Source organism: Pangasianodon hypophthalmus, chromosome 19, assembly GCF_027358585.1.
Source record: "Pangasianodon hypophthalmus isolate fPanHyp1 chromosome 19, fPanHyp1.pri, whole genome shotgun sequence".
NCBI classification, from domain to species: Eukaryota; Metazoa; Chordata; class Actinopteri; order Siluriformes; family Pangasiidae; genus Pangasianodon; species Pangasianodon hypophthalmus.
Window position 1 is genome coordinate 4,569,078 of NC_069728.1, and position 27,286 is coordinate 4,596,363.

The 27,286-nt window shown below is 40.0% G+C and overlaps 2 protein-coding genes across 3 annotated transcripts; one reads left to right on the forward strand and one right to left on the reverse strand.

Moving 5' to 3' along the window:
• cep135 (centrosomal protein 135) lies at positions 1–20,295 on the forward strand. Of its 2 annotated transcripts, none has more exons than XM_026944620.3 (26): positions 1–358; positions 2,146–2,279; positions 2,366–2,556; positions 2,697–2,864; positions 5,955–6,099; positions 6,213–6,297; positions 6,423–6,551; positions 8,163–8,378; positions 9,569–9,634; positions 10,148–10,298; positions 10,520–10,737; positions 10,870–11,025; positions 11,201–11,344; positions 11,827–11,904; positions 12,947–13,098; positions 13,210–13,325; positions 13,531–13,685; positions 13,876–13,931; positions 14,427–14,595; positions 14,694–14,804; positions 15,078–15,263; positions 16,764–16,973; positions 17,093–17,295; positions 17,941–18,045; positions 18,144–18,299; positions 19,568–20,295. In XM_026944620.3, exons 2-26 carry the CDS (start codon positions 2,167–2,169, stop codon positions 19,587–19,589), a joined length of 3,501 nt encoding a protein of 1,166 aa, XP_026800421.3. In that variant the 5' UTR covers positions 1–358; positions 2,146–2,166; the 3' UTR covers positions 19,590–20,295. The 2 variants fall into 2 exon arrangements, with proteins under 2 accessions (XP_026800421.3, XP_026800420.3); XM_026944619.3 differs by having other exon boundaries at positions 3–358; positions 10,520–10,743.
• On the reverse strand, positions 18,968–26,977 carry chst14 (carbohydrate (N-acetylgalactosamine 4-0) sulfotransferase 14). Its single transcript, XM_026944621.3, has 2 exons — positions 26,520–26,977; positions 18,968–22,286 (listed from the first exon to the last, which is right to left on the reverse strand). Exons 1-2 carry the CDS (start codon positions 26,799–26,801, stop codon positions 21,459–21,461), a joined length of 1,110 nt encoding a protein of 369 aa, XP_026800422.1. The 5' UTR covers positions 26,802–26,977; the 3' UTR covers positions 18,968–21,458.
• Between the last annotated feature and the right edge of the window lie 309 nt (positions 26,978–27,286).

Genomic DNA, 27,286 nt, shown 5'->3' on the forward strand with positions numbered 1-27,286 from the left:
GTTTCTATGGCAATCCTGGTTTGTGTTGGGCGCCATTTTCAAACAGCTTTACCGCCGCCGGAAGACATCCAGCTTGAAGAGGAAACCAGCTGCAGAGTAGCTAGCTACAAACAACAACAACAACCAACATACTGAACTCTAATGCGATAACGTGTGCTTTAAAGAAAAAAAAGAAAGTGAATCACAAGCTAATATTCTATACGTTAACAGAAAATGGCGTCCTTTTCGCGAGCGCACTGTAAACAGAGCTAGCTAGTCAAGCTAAGTGCTAATGTGTACGTTAAGCTGCTAGCTAGCCAAATAGCCAGTTAGCAGCTGACTAATACGAACACATCAATAAAAAACGTTAAACTGCTGGGTAAGTGGTTAAGCTCTGTATAATTCATGTTAGGGACATTCCTGTCTAGCTTCGGTTACACTGAAACAGTGTAGGTTAGTATTCAGATACTTGTGTACATAAAAAGAGGAAATATCTGTGACTTATAGAGTGAAAAAGTAAATGTGGGCATCAGAAATAATCCTTAAAAGCCATTTCAGTAGTAAATAGACTTCTGCACTGGAGTTAGACTCCAGATGGAAAACCGGTGGCAATGCTTTGGCCAAAGTTTGTACTTTTTTTTATTCTACATACATTATCGCCACAAGTATGTGGACACCTGACCATCACACCCATGTGTGTTTCTTTCCCAAACTGTTGCCACAAAGATGGAAGCACACAATTGTATAGAATGTCTCTGTATGCTGTAGTATTACAATTTCCCTTCACTGGAACTAAGAGGCTGAAACCTGATCCAGCATGACAATGCCCCTGTGCACAAAGCGAGCTCCATGAAGACATGGTGTGTGAAGGTTGGAGTGGAAGAACTCGAGTGTCCTGCACAGAGTCCTGACCTCAACCCCACTGAACACCTTTGGGATGAACTGGAACACCGACTGAACCCCAGACCTCCTCACCAACAGAAGAGTGGAGCTTATTATAACAGTAAAGGGAGAATAAATCTGGAATGGGATGTTCAACAAGAACATATGAGTGTGATGGTCAGGTGTCCACAAACTTTTGGCTGTATATTGTATATAGTTTTGAAATCAATATATATATATATATATTTTTTTTTAAATAACTGAAATATGTTTCTCTTTTGCATGTATCTCAACCAGATGTAAAGTTCTAACATTTTAAATTTACTACCAAACCTGCAAAGGGAGATATTTACATACGTTACAAAAATGTATTCTAATTGCAATGAAAGATGTCCCGCTTACGTCTCCATTTATACCCTAATCTACTTACAGAAAAACATTACTGCTAAAATTGAAAGAATTTTACACTTACAATCGGAAACGCTGATTATCACTTTGATTATTATTATCATCTACATCAATCTCTTTCTCAACACCTGAGCGTCATTTCTTTACTCGACTGATTTCTGTTCACACTACTTAATTTTGTTCTTTTGGCTAAATTTATTTAAATGAGATGATTTAATTTTTAAAACTTTGTCTGCTGTCATCTGAACAGAGCGAATAAGCGCTCTTCTCTGTTTTGATGATGACATGACTGACCTGGAGCGCCGCAAACAGCCGATATCTGATCACCAACTGAACTGATCGTTTCGCTACAAGCAAGAATTAACCTAAAAACATTTCCACATAATTTAGGTTTTGTTACTTGTTTTATTAATTTTGGTCCAAGGCAGATTTTTTCCAGAATTCAGCCACAGCGAAATACGACGAATGTTTCCAGACAGTCACATGTTTATCTTCATTTCTTCTAACACCCTCTGCTGTAACTATTTGGCTGGAATTCAGATGTTTTTAACAGGTTTAGTTTTATCACAATTTGGGAACCCAACATTGTATCGCTCATCTCATATTGTCTGATTGCAGTTTATCAGCAAATTGGCACACACACACACACACACACACACACACACACACACACACACTTTTTTTTTGTCATTATTAGTTCTTAAAAGGAAATGTCAGGAGTCTTGATGCTTACTATCTATTTCCTGGTTTGAGAATGCAGAAATCAGTGTGAATTATTAAGGGTGGAGAATTTATGTGCAGAATTGAAATGATTTAGCTTAATTATGTTTTTAAAGTTTTACTGTCACTACCAATAAAATGAATTCACATCCACAGAACATTGCTCAGAGTGTAACCATGAGTACCAACGCAGAGCGGAAGTTTATAAATCTCCGAAAGCGTCTGGACCAGCTGGGCTACAGGCAGCCGCTAGGCATCGAGTCATTGCCTTTGGTTGAAAAGCTTTTTAGGTGAGTAAGTTCTCATGATCAGTTGTAAAGTGTTCTTTTAGCAGTTAAATTTGTGAAAACTTATTTTGTGGCGTTTTCTTTGCCAGTGATTTAGTCCACACCACTGAAAGTCTTCGGAATGCCAAGCTCTCAGCTGGGAAGACCGAAAAGGAGAGTCGGAATCTTGACGCTCTCCTGGAGCCGTATAAGACGGAAAACGCCCGGCTCGTCCGAGAGAACAACGAACTGCACTTAGGGCTTCTCAAATTGAAGGAGGATAAGGATCGAACCACTAGAGGTTAGTAAACTCCCAGCACCACATCATCATATACATCATCATCATCATCATCATCATATACTACATCCAGGGTTTTCCAGGTTTTTTATTATACTATATATTTATAAAATCCTCCTGATACTATTTTTTTATGTGAATAGAGCTAAAGGCTTTCATCAGGAAACTGGACCACGAGACCTCAGATCTAAAGTTCCTCAACAATCAGTATGTGCACAAGGTCCGCGCCCTGGAGAAGGACAGCAAAGCCAAAAGCGAACGCATTCAGCAGCTCCAAGAGAAGAACATGCAGGCTGTAGTGCAGACGCCAGGTACAATGAAACACCTTCCAACTGTCTTGTGTTTGCTTTGCTTATGTTTGTTGCCATAAACGTGAAAGATAGTATCGTTTAGTAAACCACAAGAAGTTGGGTTTATGGTACAGCGTCAGCCATCACGCATCATCCATGAGGGCGGTGGTTCTCAACCTTTTTTCAGACAGAGACCCCTAGAATATGAAAGTTTCAGAATGTGGAGGTTTTTGTAGCCTGGGGGTGAACAGTAAAATGTTCACGTGTTTTATTGCTACCGTTACCCTTAATTTGATTATCACTCTGAATTATCTTTTGCTTATTTAACCTGTCAGTTTTGGACACGTTTGCAAATAACATTTGCGATAATAACGACACAGTGAACATAGATCACTCCAGAACGAACAAGCTACTGAGCTACGTTAATGAGACAGTTGTGAATGCGCACAACTGAGCATATAGATTAATTATAAAAACAGTAAATCTATGACTTTTCTGAAATTTAATGGGCTTAAAAATACATATTTAACACTTTATCACTTATACTTATTTTAAATGTTTTTAGAAACAATCCCACAGACCCCCTGTAATTATACCACGGACCACAAGGGGTCCACAGAATACGTTTTTCAATCTAATCTCTAACACAACGTTCTCTCATCTGTACAGATATATATGGTTTAATTTACAAACACTTTGACTGAAGAATTTATTAAAACAATCTAAAAAACCTTTTTGTATAAATACTTATTGACTGCACCAACAAACAGCCTTAGGATACTGTTACACCCGTGTGTGTGTGTGCAGGTCCTTAACGGGTCTTAATTTGATAAAATTATAATGTGTATTAAGAGAATTTAACACGTTGGTATTACATTCTTTTTAATTTGAATATACAGTCATTTGAAGAAGTAAGTAAAAAGTTTAGACTTTTTCCAACGTATTAGGACATACAGATATCTGGTCTTCATTTAAACAATGATGATTAGTAAAGATAATATAATTTAACAAGTGACACTTGAGATTAACATTCTTGTCATCTTTTATATAACTGAAATAAACAGAAACGCATTATTCCTCTGTAGAAAAAGTAAGCACACCCCTACATATATCACTACCTCAGATGTTCCAAACTGAAATCAGGTGCTAATGATAAGAACGCTGTTGGAGAATATTGTGGACTTAACATGTCTTATTTAAACATGTCTTATTTAAACATGTCTTATGTAAACCTCAGATATCTGCTCTCGTTTGCTCTTACTGGAGTGTGTGGTATCATCATGCCTAGGTCAAAAAAGCTCTCTGAGGCCTTCAGAAAGAAGGTTGTAGATGTCTATGATTCTGGGATGGGGTTTAAGAGGTTTTCCAATATTGGAAATCAATCATTCCTCTGTCTGGAAGATCATCTCCAAGTGGAGAAGTTTTAAAACCACTTGTCCAGGCCAGGCAGCCCAAGACATTTAACCTGAGAGCAGACCGTGAGATGCTAAAAGAAGTCTTTAAGAACTCCAGAATTTCAACACAAGATCTCCAGGTAGCTCTTGCCACTGTTGATGTCAAAGTGCACGTCTTCACCATTATAAAAAAGACTGCACAAATTTGACCTGCATGGGAGGTGTGCCAGGAGGAAGCCTTTGCTGTCTAAAAAGAACATCAGGGCAAGACTAAAATTTGCTAAAGAATATCTAGGCAAGGATCAGGCCTGAAACAATGTGCTATGGACAGACGAGTCAAAGATAGAGGTGTTTGATAACAGTACCAGAAGCCATGTGTGGTGAAAAATGAAGACAGCAGTTGATCAGAAGAGCCTCATACCAACTCTAAAGCATGGAGGTGGAAATGTTATGGCTTGGGGCTGCTTTGCTGCCTCGGTGCCTGGCCAACTTGCAGTCACAGAATCGACTATGAATTCTCCTTCATACCAGAAACTGCCTGAGGAGAATGTGAGGCCATCTGTCAAAAACTTGAAGCTGAAGAAGGGAACCTTCTAACAGGATAATGATCCCAAACATGCAAGTAAATCCACCAAGGAATGAATCAAAAGGAAGAAATGGAGGGTTATGGAATGGCCTAGTCTATGCCCAGACCTGAATCCCACTGAAATGCACTTGGGGGGATTTGAAACAGGCTGTACATGCAAGAACTCCCTCAAACAGTTGAAAGAATTCTGCATGGAGCGAGTGGGCAAAAATTTCTCCCAGTAGATGTCAGAGACTGGTAGACAGTTATAGGAAACGCCTACATAAAGCTGTTTCTGCCAAAGGGGGCAGTACCATTTACTGAAGCCAGAGGTGTACTTACTTTTTCAGCAGAAAAAAATGACATACCACTTAACTTGTTTTAAAGTAAATGAATCCAAAGTCAAATTTCATTGTTTTTCGATCTGTTACATAACGTTAATCTGTATATTCTGTTTTATTGAAGATCAGATACTGATGTGTCCACATATGTTAAACTAAAATAAACATTTCTTGGGGTGTACTCACTTTTTCACATGACTGTGCATGGTCTTTAAATTTAATGCTACGAACATTCCTAAATGCTCCAGCAGGTCTGTAATGATTGATCAGTTATCATAGACATTTATGCCACATTTCCCAATATTTATAACATAAAACTCATTTCACACCAGACTCGGTATGTGTGCCACACATGCACCACAGCTGTACCACTTTCAATATGTATTAATCAACGTGGCCCTTTAAGCCTGTTTACATCAAAACTGATGAGACACACGCGATCACACCGCAGTGATTTTTAATGAGAGCGTATCGGAAGTGGCCTCACTGTGATGATCGAGCAGCGTGATTACAGAATCTGGTGTAAAATGTGTTTCAGTGTACTATTGCGTTACATAGACGTCTGCTGTCTACACTGGAAAGTCAAATTAAAGCTGTGATCAAATTACAGACCTGTTAGCTGATATCTCAAGACTTTATCAAAAAAAAATTACTAACTGACATTATTTAGTTCTCGTAACAGTCATCACTACAGCCGACAGTAGTGCAGTTAGCATAGAACCAAAGTCTAGAACCTTAACCTCTCAGTTTCCGCTGCTCAGTTATAATATAAGATGATGTTACGAATGTGTGGTTCATTTTGATTGAACAGGAGGGAAAAAGAGGCCAATCCCTTTCAGACGCCAGCGGATGCAGATAGACGAGCTCCTCCCTGCCTCCCGTGGCCTGACTTCTCCAGCTGTGGCACAGCCTGATGACCCGTACATTGCTGACCTTCTCCACGTGGCCGACAACAGGTACGAGAGAGCAGCTATCTACAGCTAGATAACTGGTTATAAAGGGCATTATCAGATTTGTCTTCCTTCTTTCAGAAGTGATTTGTTTGAATGAGGTCTGCTGTTTGTTTTAGGATTCAGGAGCTTCAGCAGGAAGTGACATCACTGAAATTAGATCTAGAAAGAGCCCAGGGGGGAATCAAGCACCTCAACACTCAGGTATGTGTGATATTAATGAGAACTGAGACTGAAAAATGGTAACATCTGAAATTGCAAACCACAATGAAATAAAAGGCAAGTAAGTTTACAATCGAAATGTTGTGTTTGTTTGGCTATTTCTATAGGTGGAAGAACGAGATAAAGAGATCGAGCGCCTGAATCGGGCTCTAGATGGAGGACGACCATACGATGTCATCTCTCTGGAGGCTCAGAACATCAGTAACGAAAAGCTCATTGCTCACTTAAACTTACAGGTGACTAATTGCTTGTGTACTGAACATTTTGAGATGATAAATGTTTACAGTTGTAAATTGTTTAGTGTGTATGCAGAAAGAAATTTAAGGTCTTATTCACTTGCATTACTAGTTTGTGTTCAAAGGAATGAAATTGCTTCTGACCAAGAGGTGGTTATAGAAGTGAAATGCTTCCTCTTTTGTTAAAAAAAAAAAAAAAACACACAAACCCCACAATATTTCATCAGATCTCTCATAGTACTGTATGATTATACAAGCCAAAATAGCATGCTATTATATCATGATAGAAAGCCTCAAATTAATATCCTACTATATAATATCTGAAAATTGTAAGATAGCACAATGTTTTTCACGTAGCCTAAGCTAATACCATTGTGTTATCATTAACACATCTATTATTCTGATATAGAATTAATGCTGTTTCTATTATAGGATTTCTATTAACTATAGCTGTAGAAATCTTGATCCTGCTCCTACTGCTCTCCTCAAAAACTCTGCACCTGTTATTTCGTGGCCTATTTCACTTCTCATTTCTCAACTTCTCAGCACTGGTGTTGTTCCTCTTGAATTAAAAACTGCAGCTGTCACACCAGTGTTAAAGAAACCTGGCCTTGACCCCTGTGATATGGCCGAATACAGACCAATTTCAAATCTTCCGCTTCTCTCAAAGCCACTTGAAAAAGTTGTTGCTGTTCAACTTCAGTCACATTTGTCATCTCATAACCTCATAATGCTCTCTTATTACTCCCATCCTACACAGACTTCATTGGCTACCTGTTCGTTTTCGTATTCAATACAAGATCCTCCTCATCACCTTCAAAGCACTTCATGGTCTAAAACACATCTTCCTCTGATCTCTGACTGTATGATCTGATTCATGCCAAGGATTTCTTGTTTATTTCCTTTTGTTCTTTGTCTGCTGTCATGTTTATCTATTTTCATATTGTAAAGTGACCTTGAGTCTGCAGAAAGAAACAATTTCTTATTTTTAATATTAAATCTTAACAGCATGCCTCTTAGAAAACACGGCAGATCATGAGCTCTGTATCTGGGCTCGAGCCCTTGGTAAGGTAGTAACATCAGCAATGTAACATTAAACTTTGTTCAAAACAAATAATTATTATGCTTTCTGTTTTGTTCTGGTTTTACCTTTGTTCTGCTCATGCACATATGCACACACATATACACACACACACACACACACACACACACTCCTCTCAGTGCTCAGAAATAATGGAACTGTTCACATAAGATATATGTGCAACAACAGGGCTCAGGTGTGCCATGTTAGTGATTACACCTCCCAGTGTCTCCCAGTGCAGACCCACACTAAACCACTCCCCTACCTGTTAAAATAACCTGTGAACTGCTCCACTGAGAGCACTATGTTTTGGTATCGCTTTCTTCTGCAGTGCCCTAAGGACTTGGTTTTAACCAGATAAAGCACACTGACATGTCATACTTTATCAGCATATCTTTAAGATGTATAGCAAAAACCTCTAAGAAGATACTTAATTTCACAAGCTCTCATCATTAAGAGCATTATTTCATTGTCCAGTCTTAGTTATCTAAGGAAATCAATCTCTCTCTCTCTCTCTTTCTGTCTGTAAGATTGAGTACCTGCAGGAGACAAACAGGGCTCTGGAGCAGAAAGTGGAGGAACTACAACAGAAGAAGAAGACTGTTTCCAGTGAGGTGGCTGGCCTGAGCGCCAGGAACCAGGAGCTGTGCAGTGAACTCACCCAGATAGACCAGCTCGCACAGCAGTTAGAGAGAGACAAAGAGATGGTGTTGGAGACGGCTGACATGGAGCTGCAGGAGGCCAGGGTACGAAAACCTCAAACACGTAGCTCTGTGACGTAACTAGAATTTATTTACAGGGAGTTATGAAAAAAAATGTTTGTGGTTCATTAGATGAATCTCACACATAAAATATATGATATATATAACTTTTAATTGAAGTAAATTTATACTAGGACAAAAAGCATTTTTTTTTTCTTTTTTTTTTTTTTTTAACAATTGCAATTATTTACAGTCCAAGAAATTCATATGAAAATAATTTAGCTGATGCATGTTCACAATTATAGATTTTTTTTTTTTTTATTCAGCTAAGTGTTTAGAAGCTCTTAAGTGGTCATCCGTGACTTTCTATTTCACTGGGATATAATTATAATGTGGAAAAAATGTGAAATTCCTTTAGCCATTCAGTAACATGGGGAAGATTAGAGAATAAACAAATCAAATGAGACAAACAACTATAAAAAAAAATGCTACCCACTTGAAAAAGCCCAAATCCACAATTAGGGTAATAATTAAGAAGTTTAAGAATTAAGAAGAAACAACCAGAGCTGTAATGAACCTGCCTGGAAAGAAAGGCAAGTGTGTTTTGCCCCCACACACAGTGAAGAGGTTGGTCAGAAAAGGATAAATTTAAGAAGCTGCAGCTAGGTTGTGGAACTTCCAGAAGGACAATGTTGTGAAACATACCTCCAAATCCACACAAATGGTTTATTGACCACAGAATCAAACTTTGGACATGGCTACCCCAGCCCCAGACCTAAACCACTGAAAACCTGTGAGGTGAGCTGAAGAGAAGAGTCCACAAGAGAGGATGTAGGACCCTGGAGGATCAGGAGAGATTAGGTAATGAGAAATAAACTTAAATCTCTGTGCAGCGTCTCTCTGCTGTTATGCTGGCAGAGAGATGTTGCACACAATGCTAAATCTAGGGGTGCCAATAATAGTGACTTTTTCCACAAAAAAGAACCATTTTTCCTAACATTTTTAACTGTTATAACCAAGAGTGCCAATAATTCTGGAGCTGACTGTATATGGGATGTTCAAGTGTTTACATTTATGCTTAATCTCTGCGCTTTGTAACCACAGCAGCAGGGCCGAACTGTTACAGAGCAAAGCAAAGCATACGTAAATCGATGAAATTTAGGGTTGTTAAACAGTACACGTTTTATGAAGGTGTTGCTGCTGCTTTGTTCATGATGCCATGACTCTGTTTACAGAAAGAGATTCAGCGGCTGCACAGACAAACAAAAGAACTGGAAGAAGTCATCTCTAAATTAAGACAGGTACATATTACAGGCTCCTGTAACTCTGCTGTCCTCAACATTGTCATGTGAAATGGGCTGTTTAATTAGCCATCTGTTGCCGTATGGAAGGCTAGCTTCACGGATCTATATAAGAATAGGGCTAAGATAGCTCAGGGGATAAGGCTCTGGACTACTGATCAGAAGGTCATGAGATCAACGTCCTGGCACCGCCAAGCTGCCACTGTTGAGCCCTTGAGCAAACTGCTTAAATTGCTCAATTGTATCTCTGCGTAAATCGAATTGAATTAAAGCGTCAGCTAAATGAGGTAAATGTACATATCACATACACTCTATGGCCAAGAGTATGTTTGTTATAATTACCTCCACTCTCCTGGGAAGGCTTTCCATTATGAGATTTGAGATTGTTAACACAAACTCAGAGCAACACTTTAGAGATGAAATTGTTCATTTTAGGATTTTTGAATCCTTAATTCTTCTGGTTGGCTATGTAAGGTTTCTGTGTAGATACTTACCTACTTACCTTTGCTTCAGAGCCTAGCGGAAAGCAGTCATGAGAAGGACCGTCTGAAGGATCAGCTATCGGAAGTGCAGGAGCGAAATGTGAAGATGGAGGGATTGATGAATTTCCTGGAGGAGGAAAAGACAAGACTGCAGGAAAAAGTAGAGAGAATGACGCAAGCTGGTGAGATGCAGAACTACTCCTTAATTTTAAAGATGCATAAAGAGAGCAAGATGAATTGAAGACTTGATTTGAGGAAGATATTGTTAATGACGTTAAATTTTATCTGCGAGAGTACATGAGTCAGTGGATGGCTGACAGTATGAAGATAGATAAATATACAGTGTATAATATCTGCTCTGCTCCTGCATTTCTCACGTTGTAGGTCTGTGACTTTGTTTCAGATAAAGAAATGATTTTAGAATTGGAGCGCATGCGTGCTCGGCATGGCATCTGTGGCAAAGAGCGATCTCCATCACGATTGGACGCTTTTGTAAAGAGTTTGGAAGAAGAAAGGGACCACTACAGACACGAGGCGGAGAAATATCGAAAGACAAGAGGTGGGGCAGACAGTGTCAGTCCTTCCAAGAGCAGGAGTCCCAGAGGGCGTGGGAGCTGGCCAGTAAGAGTAAGATACTCTGTACACACACAAACACAAACAAACAATTCTGCAGAATATTAATGGAACAGTTGCTTTGGGCAAATTCTACTATTGTACCATGTCTCTTCTATTCTGCTGACTGTTTGTGTGCAGGGAGAGAGTGCAGACACTGAGCTGTCTCGTGCGCTAAGAGAGAGAGATGAGCTGCAAGCCATGCTGCTGGAATTTGAGAAACACATGGAGGACATCCAGATTAAAGTCAAACTGCTCACCACTGAGAGAGACCAACTCAGTACCCAATATCAGCAGGTGACAAACACAGAATTTTAGCACATTACATGTGTGCATGGACATAGCTTGGCAAATTCTGTTAAATAATGCTATGTAAATGTTTGAAATAAATACAGAAGGGATACTGTTTATGTAATAGGTCTTTATTCTCTGGTTTGTGTGTGTGTGTGTGTGCGTGTGTGTGCGCGCTTAGGCCCAGGAGGAGCTGCAGAGTGTTCGGAGCAAGTTAGCATTTTCTCCTGAGCTGCAGCAGAGAGTGAGAGAGGAGAGAGAGCAGGCAGACACTGAACTCCATAAAGTCACAACAGAAAGAGACGCTCTCCGCGACAGACTCAAGGTTTGTGTGGGTGGTTTGGTGAGACCGTTTATGTTTGTGGTTGGCCACAGTACAAATTTATGTGAGTGTAGTTTTGTCTGTTTCTGCCATACAAACATCATAAAGGAATACTCTATGACTTTTCAAACTAATCTCCATTTACTGCATTCGTAACGTCTGATTTATCGCCATGAAAATAAGTTTCAGTGCATTTCTTAGCACTGAGAAAAGAACAGAAGCCATTTGCTCAAAACTCTAAGTGCAAGTTAAGTCTGTTAGCAATTGCTGGGGCAGTGATTGCAAGTTTATGTGCACACAGATTTCACAATTTTCAACTATTTTAATTGCATATACACTACAGATACGGTAGATAGAGACTAGGTTGAAAATTCTGGAGTAGATATATGTTACTGGTAAGTGTATCTTTCTTAGATTTAAGTTGTAAGTGGAACATTTCCCATTGTTCCAGTTGACGTGTGTGTGTGTGTGTGTATGACGTGCAGGTGGCTCAGACTTCAGCTCTGACAGACAGACAGCAGGAGGAGATAAGAATAATGGAGCTGGAGAACACTGTTCAGATGGTACAAGTCTCCATTTACTCTACTAGTGATTATATACTGATGGTGTTAGTAGGCTTGCTGAGGTGTTTCTGCCGTGTGTGATGTGCACTGAGGTGGCTCTAATATTGACTGTATGTAATTGTATGTAGTATAGAATAAGATAAGGGATTGAGATGTCATGAAGTCAGATTCCTAGATTTCTGCTAATCTACTGGGTTGGCATATACTTTGTAAGTGTGTATGGTCAACTCCAGAATTATTGGCTCTATTTAAAGGGGGGAAAAAAGTATTAAATAAACATACATAAGAACTAGTTACTGGCCCCCTGAAAATGGTTTTGAATAAATGAAAAAATATTATCCTTGGGGAAAAAAAAATCTCTTCGAAATGACATATGAGGCAGATCACAATTTTCTTCGTCATCCATCACCATAGGTTTTTTTTTTTTTTAACACAAAAAAAGCATACAGAGGCTTTTATAAAGATTGGTGGCATCTTGGATTCCACTTATTATTAGGATATTTAACACAAAACCCTCATACCTTTGCAACAAGGTTAAGACTTGACTGCAGATCTTTCATGCACAGAGTACTTGAAAATCTCCATCTTTAGATTTAACCCTGTCCAAGACATGTGGTCTGAATTAAAGAATTTAACAATATAAAAGAATTTACACAAAATTAACGATATAAAAGAATTTACAATGTTCTCCAACCAGATTAGACATTACAGGAAGATGCTCAGCGTTGTTATTCATTCCAGGGAAGGTTGCACCAATTGTAGAGGTACCAATAATTTTGAAAACAGTATTTTGAAGAAGAAATTGTCCTGCTTAAAATTATAGCCTAAAATTTCAGTTATTGTTTCTCATTGTATATAATTTCCCCTTACAAAAATGTACTCGCATCCTTTGAAGCAGTGCCTTACTGTATAACGTCAGTAGGTCAGACTCTGAGGTTGCGCATTGTGAGTGAACATGTAACCAAGTGTTAGGGAAGAAATGACTCATGTCGTTTCATCGTTTATTAATTCAAGCTGGCATTGACTTGTGAATTGTATGTAGCTGGAGAGAGAGCGGGCGGACCTGCGCACTCAGGCAGCTGTGTTAAAGGAGAGCCGTGTAGCCCTCGAAGAGGAGCTGAAGGGCCGCTCAGCAGCCTTGCTTCAGAGCGCAGAAGAGATGGCGCAGCACAGGTCTGAGAGCAGCGCTCTGAGGTACAGCAGATTTTGTGTTTATCTCTGTCTTTTTTTTTGTAATGCAGAAGCTCTTGGATTCCAGGTGCTGCTTGCATCAACAGGTCATAGAAAATAAAATGTGTTTTGTAGGCTGTTGCAGGAGCAGATGGAGAAGTCTCTCTCTGATGTTCAGCACAGATTGTCTGTAAAGGCTAGCGAACTACAGGCAGCTCACCAACAAATTGACAGATTAGAGGAGAGAATCAGTAAGTCTCTCTCACTCACCACACTAACATGCTCACCACTTCCTCTGTCATTCTCTTTGCTATAGTGACATGCTATGGTGTTAAATTCGACTGATCCTACACCGCTTGCAACACTCACATCAACTATCATATGTTTATATTTCTATTAGTTTTATAAGTGTTTATAATAAGCACGTCTAAAGTCGGTTGGTGTGTGTGTTTCTAGCTGAGCTGAGTAGGAATGGGTCTTCTCAGAAAGACGAGGTGGCAGCGCTGCAGACTGCCATAGCATCTCTGGATCGAGAGAAGGACATTCTGCAGGAGGCAGTGGACCAGAAGGCAGAGAGCATGGTCCTGCTGCAGGACCAACTACACAAGAAGGTACCTTAGTCTCATCTAATCACATAATAAGGATTATCACTGTAGCACTGAAGCTCCCCTTAAACTTACAGACAGTATTAAAAGCAAGAACATCGAAAATGTATTTATATAGTTATAATGTTAAGCCCTTGTAAGCTGGAGGTTATTATTTGTGATGTTAACTGTGTTGTATTGTTCCATTATTCTGCAGGAGAAGATGCTCACAGAAGTTCGCGTCACCATAACAGAAATGGAGAACTCTTTAGAGTGAGTATACCACAGCGTGGATGAATTCTCGAATCTGATTGGTCAGAAGCATGGAAAGAAGTTCTGACTGTACCATGAACGATAGGTTAATGATAATGCACTGTTTGTAATATGTTATTGTTTCTATAGTAACACATAACACCTAAGACTAATAATAAATGGATTTAAAAATCGTTGATGTGGTGACGTTTTTTTTGGTAGGAGACATTTAACATTTATGGAAGGAGTCACGAGTGTCGGCGCTTACTAACAGTCACAGAACCTTCCCTGTGTAAGCAGAATAACATACTCCAGACCATGCAGTTATACGAAAATAATCCACTTTGGGCCTCACTCCACCTCTGCGTGGATTATTTTCATATAATCGCATGTTTATATGATCACATAAGTCTGTTGTGTGTTGTTCCTTACATAGTAATCCATTTGATTGATAGATATTTGGTATTTGTGATATTTGTTGTTGCAGATATTTATTGTGTGTTGTGTATTTTATAGACAGGTAAAAGGGGTTCTGAGCAGCCGCGAGCGGGAGATAGCTAGTCTGCGCAGACAGCTAGATCAGTCGCAGGAGGAGCTCTCGTCAGTCAGCCGAGACAGAGAGATTGCACTGAGAGAGAACCGCCGACTGCAGGACGACCTGGCCACCATGACCAGAGAAAACCAGGTACACACACAGACATTGTAGGACAGGATGGAAACTGTTAGCGCTACAGCTCGATGAGCAGTAAGACAAACACAGTGTGTCTGTGCTGTTGTGTGAAGGCAGTGCACAGAGAAATGGAAGAGGCTCTGAGAGAGAGGGACGAGCTAAAGATGAGAGTTCACTCCTATATTTCTGAAGTGGCCAAGATCGAGAAAATGATGGCGGCTAAGGTAAACCACATTCATGTGTTGTTAATTTGCTTCACGGTGATGTATGGTTTTCTCAAAAGATCTTTGTACTGTGAATTAAGAAGAAAATGCCTGCTTTGTGATTTTAATATTGCTGTCTTGCTGTCCCTCGGGTGATCAAGGCATCTTCCAGTTGAAGCTATTTGTACAAATTAAGTTTTCAGACTTCACCTTATCACCCAACAACAGCATATCACTAGTAAGCACCTTTATTGTGAAAGTACAACAGCTTATGATATGCTGTTTATTGTACAGGAACAGGAGAACAGGGAGATGTTGGAGCGTTTCCGCTCGGCACACATGGACGTGGAGGACCGCGAGCTAAAACTGCAGCAAGCCGAGGGTCTCAACAACTCTATCAAACTGGAGCTTCTCTCCTCTGACACGGAGCGCAGACACCTACGAGAGAAAGTCTCCCTGCAGGACCGAGAGATACAGGAGGTAGAGTGAAAATTTGCATATTTCTGTATTCATGTCTTAAAAAATGAAATTAAATTGAAATGGAGATTTTGGATAGACTATAAAGAAAGATGCCTCTACAGCATTTGGTGGTGTGGTTTAGCATCAGATTGAATATGGAGGACAGTTAAACGTGCTTCGCAAAATTATCATCCTGTAAAACAGTGTCTAGTCTTGTGATAGTTGTGGAACGTTTACACTGAAACAAAAGTAACCCTTTCTCCGTAACATAGAAGGGAAGCTATTTGGTGAAATATGGTGCATAGATGGAACAAGCACTCTGGCTCTGGATAGATGTCAGATGTACAGTGTCCTGAAAACATGCTATGCTCCTACGCAGGAAAAAAGTACACAGTACATTTATTTTAACAGTCCGCTGTCTTTCAGTCTTGGAAGAAATGCCATAAAGCAAAACAATGAGGATAAATTAAAAAACAAATCAAAACAAACAAAAAAAGCCCACAACTGATCCTAGATCAGCAGTCTTACTTTAGGAAGTTTGGGAAATCTGATTTCAGACTTCTGATTTATCTTCACGTACAATACGTAGCAACATCTGAGGATACTACCAGGTCGACACTTATTGAACCTTTTTATAAAAAATTAGTACATTTTACTAATACATTATTTACAACTGAGACAAATGTTTTTTTTTTTTTTTTTTAAGATATTTTAGAAACTCTTGTTGTTTTTGTTGTTCCTCTTTCGGCTGCTCTTGTTACGGGTCGCCACAGTGGCTCATTGGTCACGTATTTGATTTGGCACAGTTTTTAAGCCGGATGCTCTTCCTGATTCCTGGCTCTTCCCCTCCCCAATTTTATCCGGGCTCGGGACCGGCACTGAGAGCGCACTGCTGCACGCGGGTTGGTTTCCTGGCCGGGACTTGAACCCAATAGTCCTCCAGGGACCATTTTATAAACTCTTGTATTATAACAAAATACACTGCTCAAAAAAATTAAAGGAACACTTTTTAATCAGAGTATAGCATCAAGTCAGTTAAACTCCTGGGATATTGATCTGGTCAGTTAAGTAGCAGGTTGTTAATCAGTTTCAGCTGCTTTGGTGTTAATGAAATTAACAATAGGTGCACTAGATGGGCAACAGTGAGACGATCCCCAAAACAGGAATGGTTTTACAGGTGGAGGCCACTGACATTTTTTTCCCTACTCATCTTTTCTGACTGTTTTTCACTAGTTTTGCATTTGGCTAGGGTCAGTGTCACTACTGGTAGCATGAGGCGATACCTGGACCCTACAGAGGTTGCGCAATTTAGTTAAACTAAATTGTGGAGCTTCTGTGTAAAATGTCTAAAGATTGGCAGGTCATTGCATTACAGATATAAATGGACAAAATTTGTGTTTATTTTACAAACAGTCCTTTTTGGTAGAGGAGTGAAATTTTGGACTTTACCAAAATCCTTTGTATGTGTTCTTAAATATGATCTTGTCCATTCCTTGCTGCACGCTCCTTGTTTGTGTGTAGCACATGAATGCACTGCAGGCGTATGAGGCTCAGGTATCGTCTCTGATGCGGGCAATGTCTCGGCTGGAGGAGGAGCTGCAGTCAGCACGGGCCGAGAAGGCATCAGTACTAGCTGATCTGGCATCTGTACGAGAGCTCTGCGTTAAACTCGACTCCAGCAAAGAGCTGACCACACGTCAGCTCGCTGCCAAGAGTATGGAGCTGGAGAGGGTGAGTGTTACTCAGTGTATACACACTCTCAGCATTTACATAATACCTTCAGTTAATAGTAAACAAGGAGGAGCTCTCTGAAGAAGTTTCTAATTGTGGTCTATGTTGTGTTAACTCAGGTGACTGGTGAGCTGGATGATGTACGTTCAGAGATGGAGCTCCTGAAGAAACAGCTGGCTAGTGAGAAGGTGACTGTGCGTAACCTGGAGACGCTGCTGTCCACCAACCGACAGAAAGAGTTTCAGAACCACCTCAGTGCAAGTGAGAGGGAGTCGGAGCTGAAAGTGCTCAGAGACCGCCTGGCTCTCGCAGACAGCAAAACGTAAGGGTCAGAAAGGGGCTTTAAATCTCATCTCTCGGTCCACTTCCCCTCCAAAACCCACCTCATGCAAAAGCTTAGAAAAATGAAAGACCTTAAAACTACAGGGTGTAAGATTTTAGTACTGTTGAAGGTTTTTCCAGTTTCGGTGAGTCTGTGCCCAGTGTAGCCTTCGTTTCCTGTCCTTGGCTGACAGGAGTGGGACCCAATGTGGTCTTCTGTAGTTGTAGTCCATTCGCCTCAAGGTTCGATGTGATGTGCATTCTGAGATGCTTTTCTGCTCACCACGGTTGTGAAGAGTGATTATTTGAGTTACTATATCCTTACTCCAACTAATGCATGTGGCACCAACAACCATGCCACAGTCAGAGATCACATTTTTTCCTCATTCTGCTGTGATGTGAACATTAACAGAAGCTCTTGAACTGTATCTGCATGATTTTATAGATTGCACTGCTGCCTCATGATTGGCTGAATAGATAATTGCGTGAATGTACCGGAGTTCCTACCTCAGCACGTTAGATGACGATGATATTCAGTCAACAGTGATGTCTCTTCTATAGATAATTTAAACTGTTACATGCAGTAATGAAGGTGTTGTGTGTAAAAGGATCTCATTGAAGGTTATAGTGTGTTTGGTTCATACAGGGCAAGTCATGCTAAGGAGGTTTCTCAGCTGCGTGGGAAAATGTCTCAGCTCCAGACAGAAATGGACGTGCTGAAGAGGCAACTGACAACTGAGCGCTTTGAGCGGTGAGACAGTCAGTTCCACCTAATGCACATGTTTAATTCATGGCTACGTCATGACTCTTCAACCATCTATCATCTATCTTACACTCTATCTTTCTCAGGGAAAGGGCAGTCCAGGAGATGCGAAGACAGGGTGTGTCTTTTTCTTCACTGCGTAGCTCCTCCCCCCTCAGTACCTCACTCAGTCCCCGCCCATCGTCCCCTGAACCTTCTGCCTTACGCACACCAGAGCGCTTAATTGAAAAATCACCAGAAAGGTGAGTGTTTGTTGCATTTACATGGGTCACTTTTACACAAATGACTTTGTTCTGTTTAAGCAAATGCACATGAATATTATTATTATAACGAAAATGAATTTTCATAAGCAGTGCATTCATAATCTGATAGAGGCTACAGTGCAAATAAACATATTGGCTTGAGGGGACTTATGTGACAAATGAATAATTGGTACTGTTCATGTTGCTGTTTTTTCATGCTTCACATGTGTGCAAGCCAAAACATGTGGCAATATCAACAGAAAAATAGTTTTAAAACAATGTTTGGCTATAACAGAGAGGTCAGGAAGAACAGACAGAGTGATAACTGAAAGAATGGGAAGAATATGCTGGGGAGTATGCTTGAGTTTGATCCAAAAGCTGTTCAGAGGGTATGAAAGAGGTGGGGAGCAGTTATAAAGGCACAGGTTGATTACAAACAAGTTAAATTACAAACAAGTAATTTATGTTGCATTGAGAATGGGGATGCAAACTTCTGCTAATCTACTCAGACCTTTTTGTTTTGTCTTCCACTGTTGGTAGCTTTCATTCGAAACGGTTAAAAAAAGTATATAGTATTGGTTTGGGGATACATCTTCTTGTTTCTGTAACATTAAGCCTGTCTGAATAAAGTTCAGACTTAGCATCTTAGAAAATGAAAACAATAATAATAGAAAATAATAAACAAGCTTGATGGTAATAAGGTTAATTCATGACAACTGTACAGAAATCAGATACGACTGAGGTCATGACTGTTTAAATCTGCTAGGAGCTAGTTAGTACGAACCAAACTCATTCATTCATCATCATCATCATCTTCATCATCTTCAGTGAGTGGCTTTTCCTGCTCAGGGTTGTGGTGGATCTGGAGCCAATCCCGGGAATGTTGGCCACAAGGCGGGAATATACATCCTGTATGGGACGCGAGTCCATTGCATTTAGACATTTTAAGTAATAGCATTTTGTAACTGGGAAGCACTAGTTACTAACTTTTTACCTTATATTAGACATTTCCTTCATTTTAGTTGAAGTAAATTACAGAGAAAAGTAAATTCAAGAACCAACTCAGCACTTGGTGATTACAAACAGGTTTGGTAAATAAAAAAATAACATCACATTAATGACAAAGCAGAAGATTGGACGTGCTACCACACAGCACTGGGGTTGTGGTTTAAATAGGAAAACAACTGACAGATAAATACTGAAGTATGTCATATTTTAGATCTTACTGAAGTATCTTTCAGCTTACACGTAATTGTGCTTCATTTCAGAAATGTGAGCTTTAAGGACTAGAGAGAAAAAAACAAACCCTGAGGATCTTCAGAAAGTGGGCAGCAGAGGGAGTTACTGCCTGGGAATGCTGTTCGTAGGTCATCCTTCTTATTGTGAATTTGGTAGGAGAGGTCATTTTATATCTGTTTCTGCTTAAAGTACTTCGTTCCATTGTGGCTTGAATTCTGATTGGTGTCTTTCTGCATTTTTTTTTTTTTTTTTTTACTGAGAACAAGAAATGCACTGACATACTTTTACAGGGACAAACCTGATCATGCCACCAAAGCCAAACAGAAAGATGTGTCGTTTGTCTATTTATGTCTTTTTTTAAAATATCTTGAAGGAAATTAATTCAGTGTTTTTTTTTATATATATATGTAACTATTTTTATGTTAACTTTTAAACATGTACTTTTATAATAGCATAGGCAGATGAATTTGTAATACGTTTATTTCCTGTGACTGTTTTGTAAATTGTTGCATTTTTATGTGAAATGTTAGTTTTAGATGGTGTGCAGAGCTTTTAATGGACTTGGCTGTGAAGGAGACCAAACAGTACTATGACATGAGATATGACCAAAGTCCTCAGGGCTGCCAGTGTTACAGAGAGCTCTCAAACTGCTCTCCAAATCCAAACCTATGACTGGTGTTGTGTATTGTACATCATTTGTGTGTTTACTTGAATCATTAACTTATTAACTTGAATAAAAATGTACCAATTTCTTACAGCACTTGTTTTTCAGCAGTCGTACATGTTTATTAAACACAAGAAGATGCAAGAACGGAAAGAAAGAAAATGACCACTGCTAATCACTAAACACTAAACCCAAAAAATGCTAAAATTACTAATGAATGGAAGCTAACAGCTAATTTACACTATAAGTTTTCCCAGCAAACATCATCACTCAATAATTATTGTTTTTTTTTTTTTTTTTTTCTCCCCCTCAACGTCTGTCATGTTATGGCTATTAATTATGGCTTTGGTAAGCAATTCTGTCATGCTGTACAGTACATGGTTTGGCTTTGTTGAATTTTATAGAGTTATTATGACTCTGGAGATTATTTTAAAAGCAAGTTTAAGTCATAGAGTTCATCATATTTCCTCTCGTTAGCATCCCTTAAGAATACAGTTTCACAACCAAAATGGAAAGAGTCTTTTTGGTTGTGAAACTGCATTCTTAAGGGATTTACGCTGAGACAGTCTCAAAGAGGGGATTCTTTTTGTCTGGATAAGGCTTAATGTGTTGGAAGAGTATTTGCATAGTGCTAGTGTCCACTATATAAAATGTGTATTTACACTGATACTTTTTCCTGCTTCAAACAGAAACAGTTAATAATGTTGGGCATGGGGAAGGCGCATGCACAATTTCAGCTGGGGAAAAACATGCCCATGTTCAACACTGATCTACCATCCATGAATCGTGTTGCTTGCCCCCAGATTTTTTTTTTGTCCCCCTGGAAAGAAAGCACCAAGGAAAACAAAGACTTAAAAACAGCTACAAAAATGACGTTTGAAAGTGTAATGTTTGAGAATGAAAAATCTTGTGCTTGTTGATGCATTATAAAGTCTGTTTGTGCCCAGCACATGTTGTATTGAATTGCCCCAACTATGTGGCAATACTATTAGTTATAGTATCCATAAAAATAGATTTCCGTTATTAGAAACTTTGCCTCTGTTCCAGTGCTAAATAGTGGTTCATCTTTACATAGCTGTCAAACACACCATTCAGAGGTCGTAATGAAATATATTCCCAATTCTGTACAAAATTTTATAAAGACGTAGAAGAAAATTCTATCAAAAATTCAAAATACTGTAACTTCACAGATTGCATAAAAGGAGATGGCTGTGATATGCATTTGTACAAAAGACCATTGTTAGGTAAAGCCTCTGCTAGTGTCGACAGTACTCAGTGGTGATGTTGGGCAGAGGATAACCAAAGAGAGAAAAGTCTAGAATATACTTTGGCAAAAGTTCCCGAAGCAGCTTCTGAGGAACAGTACACAGATAATAATGCAATGTTTCCTTTGTAACAGGTTTATACCATGCCTGACGTTCGGGAAATTGCACATGTTGCGGTGCACCGACGCGCTCCAGCACGTATGCCGCGTCACTCTCTAGCCTCTCATACGAGCCTATAAAGTTATACTGAACAGCGCACGGCTGGCACAGGTTAGATATGGGCATCCAGTGCTCATTCATTCTCTCAGGATCCTCATCCAGCAGGTAGCGCACAAACTCCGCAAACGTCACGTCGTCCCCAGCTACTTTCGCATTCTTTGCATAACCTTTCCGGTAACGCCGGATGATCTCCGCGCCATATTTGTGCTGGTAGGCCTTGATCTCACCGAACTTGTTCCGATAAGCAGAGAGCAGGCGTGCCATCGGCTCACGCACAAACATGAACTTGAAGTAGTGGCGCAAACGGTAGCGGATCTCCTCAGGCGAGAAGTCAGAGAGGAAGAGCAGGTCAGCGTGGTGGTCCATCTTCACCTGAACGTGGACATCAGCCAGCGTGCCACTCAACACCTTCAGCACTCGCTTCCAGTTGGAGCAGGCCACCTTGGGGACATAGCAGTAGAGGAAGCGATGCTTCTCGTTCACCAGGATGTGCTGCAGCAGGGTTTTCCTCTGCAATGAGCTGAGAGACCACACGCCCTGAGCTGTGTTCTGCTGGCCACACATCGCCCGGATAGTGCGGTTACGGATATCCTGCAAAATCTGAGGAAAAGAAGGTGGTTATCAAGGGATAAAAATATATCATATCAACAATGACAATATTAGTGCTACATCAAGGCTAACAACTAGCCATGTCAGGCCAAGAAGTGGCTCCATATCCCACGTCTCAGTGATGGCAATGTCAAAATTCCAGACTTTGGAATTTGACAGCTTTTAGATAATGAGCCATATAATGAGCCATACATATTATATATATTATATGTATTATATAATGAGCCATACATATTATATATTTTTACTATGAAACTCTGAAAGACTTGGAATATGTTTACCAGTGTATCTACCACTGCTAAAACTCAGCCCTAAGCAAAGTTCAGCATGCCAAGTTATTATATTTTGATATTTGGCATAATTGATGCTTAACAATGAATTAATGGATTAATACAGAACATGGATTAATTAATTAATCCATGTTCTGTATCAGCACACAGTAATAGATTGCCCAAAACATGTTTCTAACACTAAGTCCAAGGCAGTTTGCAGAAAGGACACTTGTTGAAAGTGTAGTTAATCTTTTAAGAGCTGGACAAAAATTAGAAGCATGTTTTGTTTCTTTCCTTATTTATGCCAGTCCTGTCAGGTAAAGATTCCACCTCTGACTTTATAGTGCAGTAAATTTTAGCCTTACTTTTCCACTAACTGGGTGTGCAATTCAGCTCAAGTTTATGGGTTCGGAGTTTGCCTGTTTTTCTGGTTCACCTGTTGGTTGGTCCAAATAATCCTGCAAGTTTTTTTTTTTTTTTTTAAAAGAACATTAAGGATCGCTGCTTGTTGAACAAGTGACACAAATCTGGCCGCGTGCACCCTGGAACATTGGAGTGTAACATTGTGTTCTGCATGGACAAGAAGCATAAAAATCAACCTCAGAGCCTGACCAAGACCATGTTTAACTTAGGTTGAACATCCAGATGAGTGTAGCCTATTAACATTATATAATAAAGCACTGCTATTAATGGACGTGACTAATTGATTAAGATTGATATAAATGAACTTATTCAAACCTGCTGGTAGGGGTGGGGAAATGCTGATTACCGATAATGGAGCAGCAATCCTAGTGCACTGCATCCCTCTATTACCTCCCAAATTGTATGTATTTAAGTATTGTTCCTGCACCACGGCCAGGACAGAGCACAACTTCGGCTCAGGAAATGATGCAGAAATGGCAACGAAAGCTACAGGCTGTACTGTTCACCATTTCTGCAGCGCCAAGTTCAAGAAAGATAAAACGCAGATGAAAAACCACATAAACAAACCGATTTTAAACAGACAGTATTTACACTAAGCATTCCACTGGCGTGGTCACGTACAGGCTCTTTTTCAAGATAAAATGTAGACTAAAACCCTCTAGTTCCTCTAAAACCATCTTTATATGCTTGTGTATGCTGCTGCAGGGAGAAAATGTGATTTACATATGTATTATATTCTCAGTATTAAATAGTACTAAGTTGTTTGTGTAACAACTACCTGAAATGTAGCGTTTGAGTCTAGATTTCTGTAGTCTGAAGCTTTGGCAATGTGTGTTGTGAAAAAATGCTGTACAAAATAAAATAATAATTAAAAAAAAAAAAATCTTAAAGGGGAATTGCACTGGTTTATGTCACTATAATTTGCTTTTTGAGAAGTAGCCATTCAGATTGTTATAGAAACAGAGAAACAAAAGAAGTGACCAAAACTTGTTACACTTTTTCTGGTGCTGCACTTAGACACTGTTTTTACAATAGAAGAGCCATGAAGTTTTGGGCAACAATGCATAAACTAGCGTCTTCTGTGTCCATGTTTCACTGTGATTCGTTTCTGAACAGTGTGCACAAGCCTCAATCTCACGCCAAAATGGCCTTCAGTTTGTTAAAATAATCTTTAGCGTAGAGCCAGTTAACACAGCTCACACAAGCAGTAGCTCATTCCTACTTCTGCAGTTTACACAACGTTACACTTCATGGACAAAGGTCTGCTTGATATGATACACTCAGTCTGGTGAAACATTATTAAATAAGCATAAAATTGTAAATTGCAGGGATTGGAAGCATACGAAAGCATATGCAAATTTATACATTTAACAAGTATAAATACTTCAACATTGCTGCTTTTTATAGTGGCCTATTTTTACAGGACTGTTTTTGCCAACAGTTTATTCAGTCCTAATTAGCCCTCATTCTAAAAATGAAATTCTCATCATTCATAAAGGCACATGTGTCCCGGAGAAGCGCTGATGATCCACCTTCCATAAACGGGGCTTAATCTGCTCTTCGGAGGTGAAAGGTGGCACCACTACCATTTCACTGTGTACTTTTTCCCTGTTGGTTAGAAAATAATAGTATCGCCTATAATATGTGGAATAGTAGAATATCTAAGCTGTAATACAAAATCTTCTAACCCTTCTTCAGTCTTAAAACGAGACTAGTTTCTCATCAGAAGTCTGTCATGTCATCGCCTTTGTTCACCAAATGACTTCTTTGATTTAATTTTTTAACAGAAAAAATCTATGCCACAAGTCTTTTTAAAAACGCACAAAAACATTTTGTTCTCATGCTGAAAAAATGCCACATGTGGTTTCTCTTCATTCATTCTTACATCTTCAGTAACTACTGGATCCTGGTCAGGATCGCTTCACTGCACGCCAGAATGAATCACATTTTCAGCACTTGACTGATGACGGCTTTTAATCCTGACTCGGTCTAGCTGCGGTCGAGATATAATCTGTTTTCTCAAGCTGATAAATCAGCAGGTCTAGGATTTGGCTAATTCCCCTCATTGAGTTTAGGGTTTTTTCCAAGCGCTCTTTCTGGAACAATCCCGAAACTGAATGAGATTGCAAGCACTAATTTACAGCCATTTGTTACATGTTAGTCAAGAGACATCTATAGACACAACATTTAACTCTTGTGTAATTAGCACAGTCACACTGTTCATGCTGATACTCCAATACCATTTAGTGTGTGTGTGGTGTATTTGCTGAAATCCTGATGCTCATGTTTTACACATGTAACATTTATCAGCATGTTATCATCATGTAATCCTGTGTAGCGCCTGTTTTGGCTTCTACATGGTACAATATTTACAGTATTTCCATTGTATATGTGTGTGTATGGATGGGATGGCTGTGACTCGATGAGTCAAGTGAGTCAACATCTGTCAAAATCACATCTACATCTTGAACCAGTTGTGTGTAAAACCTTAGCAAGTTTTAAAATCAAGTTTTGACTAAAAAAAAAATCACAAAACCTTTGAGTACCTCACAGCCAACCCTTTCAGATGACTGTGAAATCTGTGTGTAGGCGATAGAGAGCTACGGAGGAGTGCTAAGTGGACGTGAGGCAGCTGTAGGTTATTTGGAGTCACCACGAGCAGACGGGGAATCCGAAGTGACCCCACAGGAAGAAAACACGTCCAAGAGGTGAAGGTGAGCAAACAGTTCAAATCCTACACCATTTATTTAATTTTGAAAAGTTAGTAAATAGTGGACTCCTCTGCTTTTACGCTATTAATGATGGAATAAGACTGCTCTTCTTCTGCACTGGATCTACACCACAAAAACATGTTATTCATGTAATGATTAGGAATCAGTACCAGAAGGAAGATTTATTTGATTACGATGATTTACAAAAAGGCCACAAAATCAGATCATAGTGGTTCTTTGGTGAGATTATACTGATCAGAGAATTGGGGGGGGGGGGGGGGGGGGGGGGGGGGAAATCAGTTCATTTTAAAATCAATATTTTCTGGCATATGATTAAACCCATGGCTCAAGAGGTTTATAAAGCATAAAGCTGCTGATCACAATGAATTATTTTTAAGTTATTATGACGTTATTGCAGTTTAAACCTAACTGGTGACTTGAATGTGTTTAATCCAAATCTTCATATATAATGTATAATTTACTGCTGATTAAGCAAAAAAAGAAGTTAAGAAATCCACCGCAAACATGTGTGGAGTTATGACTAATGCACAGATGTGTGTGTTCGGAGAAGTTGCGTTGATTCTTGAAAACAAAGTGGAATGAAGTTACAGTGTTAAAGGGGATAAAGGGGTTAAAGGGGATAACGGGGTTAATGGCGCTGCCAGGCTCAGGGTAAGAAAGTGCTGGTGATGCTACAGTGAATATTAGTGAAGGACCGGAAACAGGCAGATAAAAACGCTACGTGTGTATCTAGTGTAGCCCACAGCTGGGGCTCCTCCGTTTCCGGTGGCGTTGGAGGGGTTTAACGCGCCAAATACCTGCGATTCCACGTCCACAGCTGGATCCCGCGGCGCGACCCGGTAGTCGGGTTTCCTGCCGTTCCCCAGAGGCGATGGAGTGTGCATGCCGTTGAGCATTCCCTTCTCGATGAGCAGCAGCAGGCCTCCGGACGCCACGATCACGGCGAACGTGAGCACGGAGGGCAGCAGGGCCGAGCGGCGGCGGTGCGTGGAGCGCGAGCTCACTGCGGGACTGAAGCGCAGCACCGAGGAGCCGCTCGCGCCGCGCGCCCCGCACTCCGGGTTCCGAGCCGGCGGCATGGCGGAGAAAAGCTCTCAGTCTGTCCCGAGCTCGCTGCCTCTCTCTCAGACTAGCAAGAGCGAACGTGGCAGAGTCAACGCGAGTCCATTCCGCTTTCGGTCCACACTCAGTTCTGCCTTCAGTTCTCGGTGGGGAAAAAAAGTATTTTGGAAAAGGGGGATTGTGGGAAATGTAGTTGCTGTGGTGTGGTGTGGGGGTGGAGATTAGCTGTTTTGGGGGGTCATTCAGGGCAGTTCCATTTTCTCTAAGTTAAAGGTGCAATAGTCGATTTAAAAAAAAAAATTATTACTTAGTACAAATAACCTGGAAGATATTTAGAACATGATTAAAAAATATTAGTTATAGCCATGTCCAGCACAAGTGTACCAAGTGGCTGAGAAAACACAAAGACTGTTTATGATTTTATAGACACTCTGCAGGCCACCAGGGATCCTGAGGGCGGATATTTGTGACGGTGGGCTGGGCATTGAACTGTGCATTTACT

Coding starts and splice junctions, on each gene's coding strand:
- cep135 (XM_026944619.3), top strand. CDS start 2,167: ATGAGTACCAACGCAGAGCGGAAGTTTATAAATCTCCGAAAGCGTCTG. Junction 8,379..9,568: donor TGGAGCTGCAGGAGGCCAGG/GTACGAAAACCT, acceptor CTCTGTTTACAG/AAAGAGATTCAGCGGCTGCA. Junction 14,805..15,077: donor AGAAAATGATGGCGGCTAAG/GTAAACCACATT, acceptor TTTATTGTACAG/GAACAGGAGAACAGGGAGAT.
- chst14 (XM_026944621.3), bottom strand. CDS start 26,801: ATGCCGCCGGCTCGGAACCCGGAGTGCGGGGCGCGCGGCGCGAGCGGC. Junction 22,287..26,519: donor CTGTGGACGTGGAATCGCAG/GTATTTGGCGCG, acceptor TCTTTTCCTCAG/ATTTTGCAGGATATCCGTAA.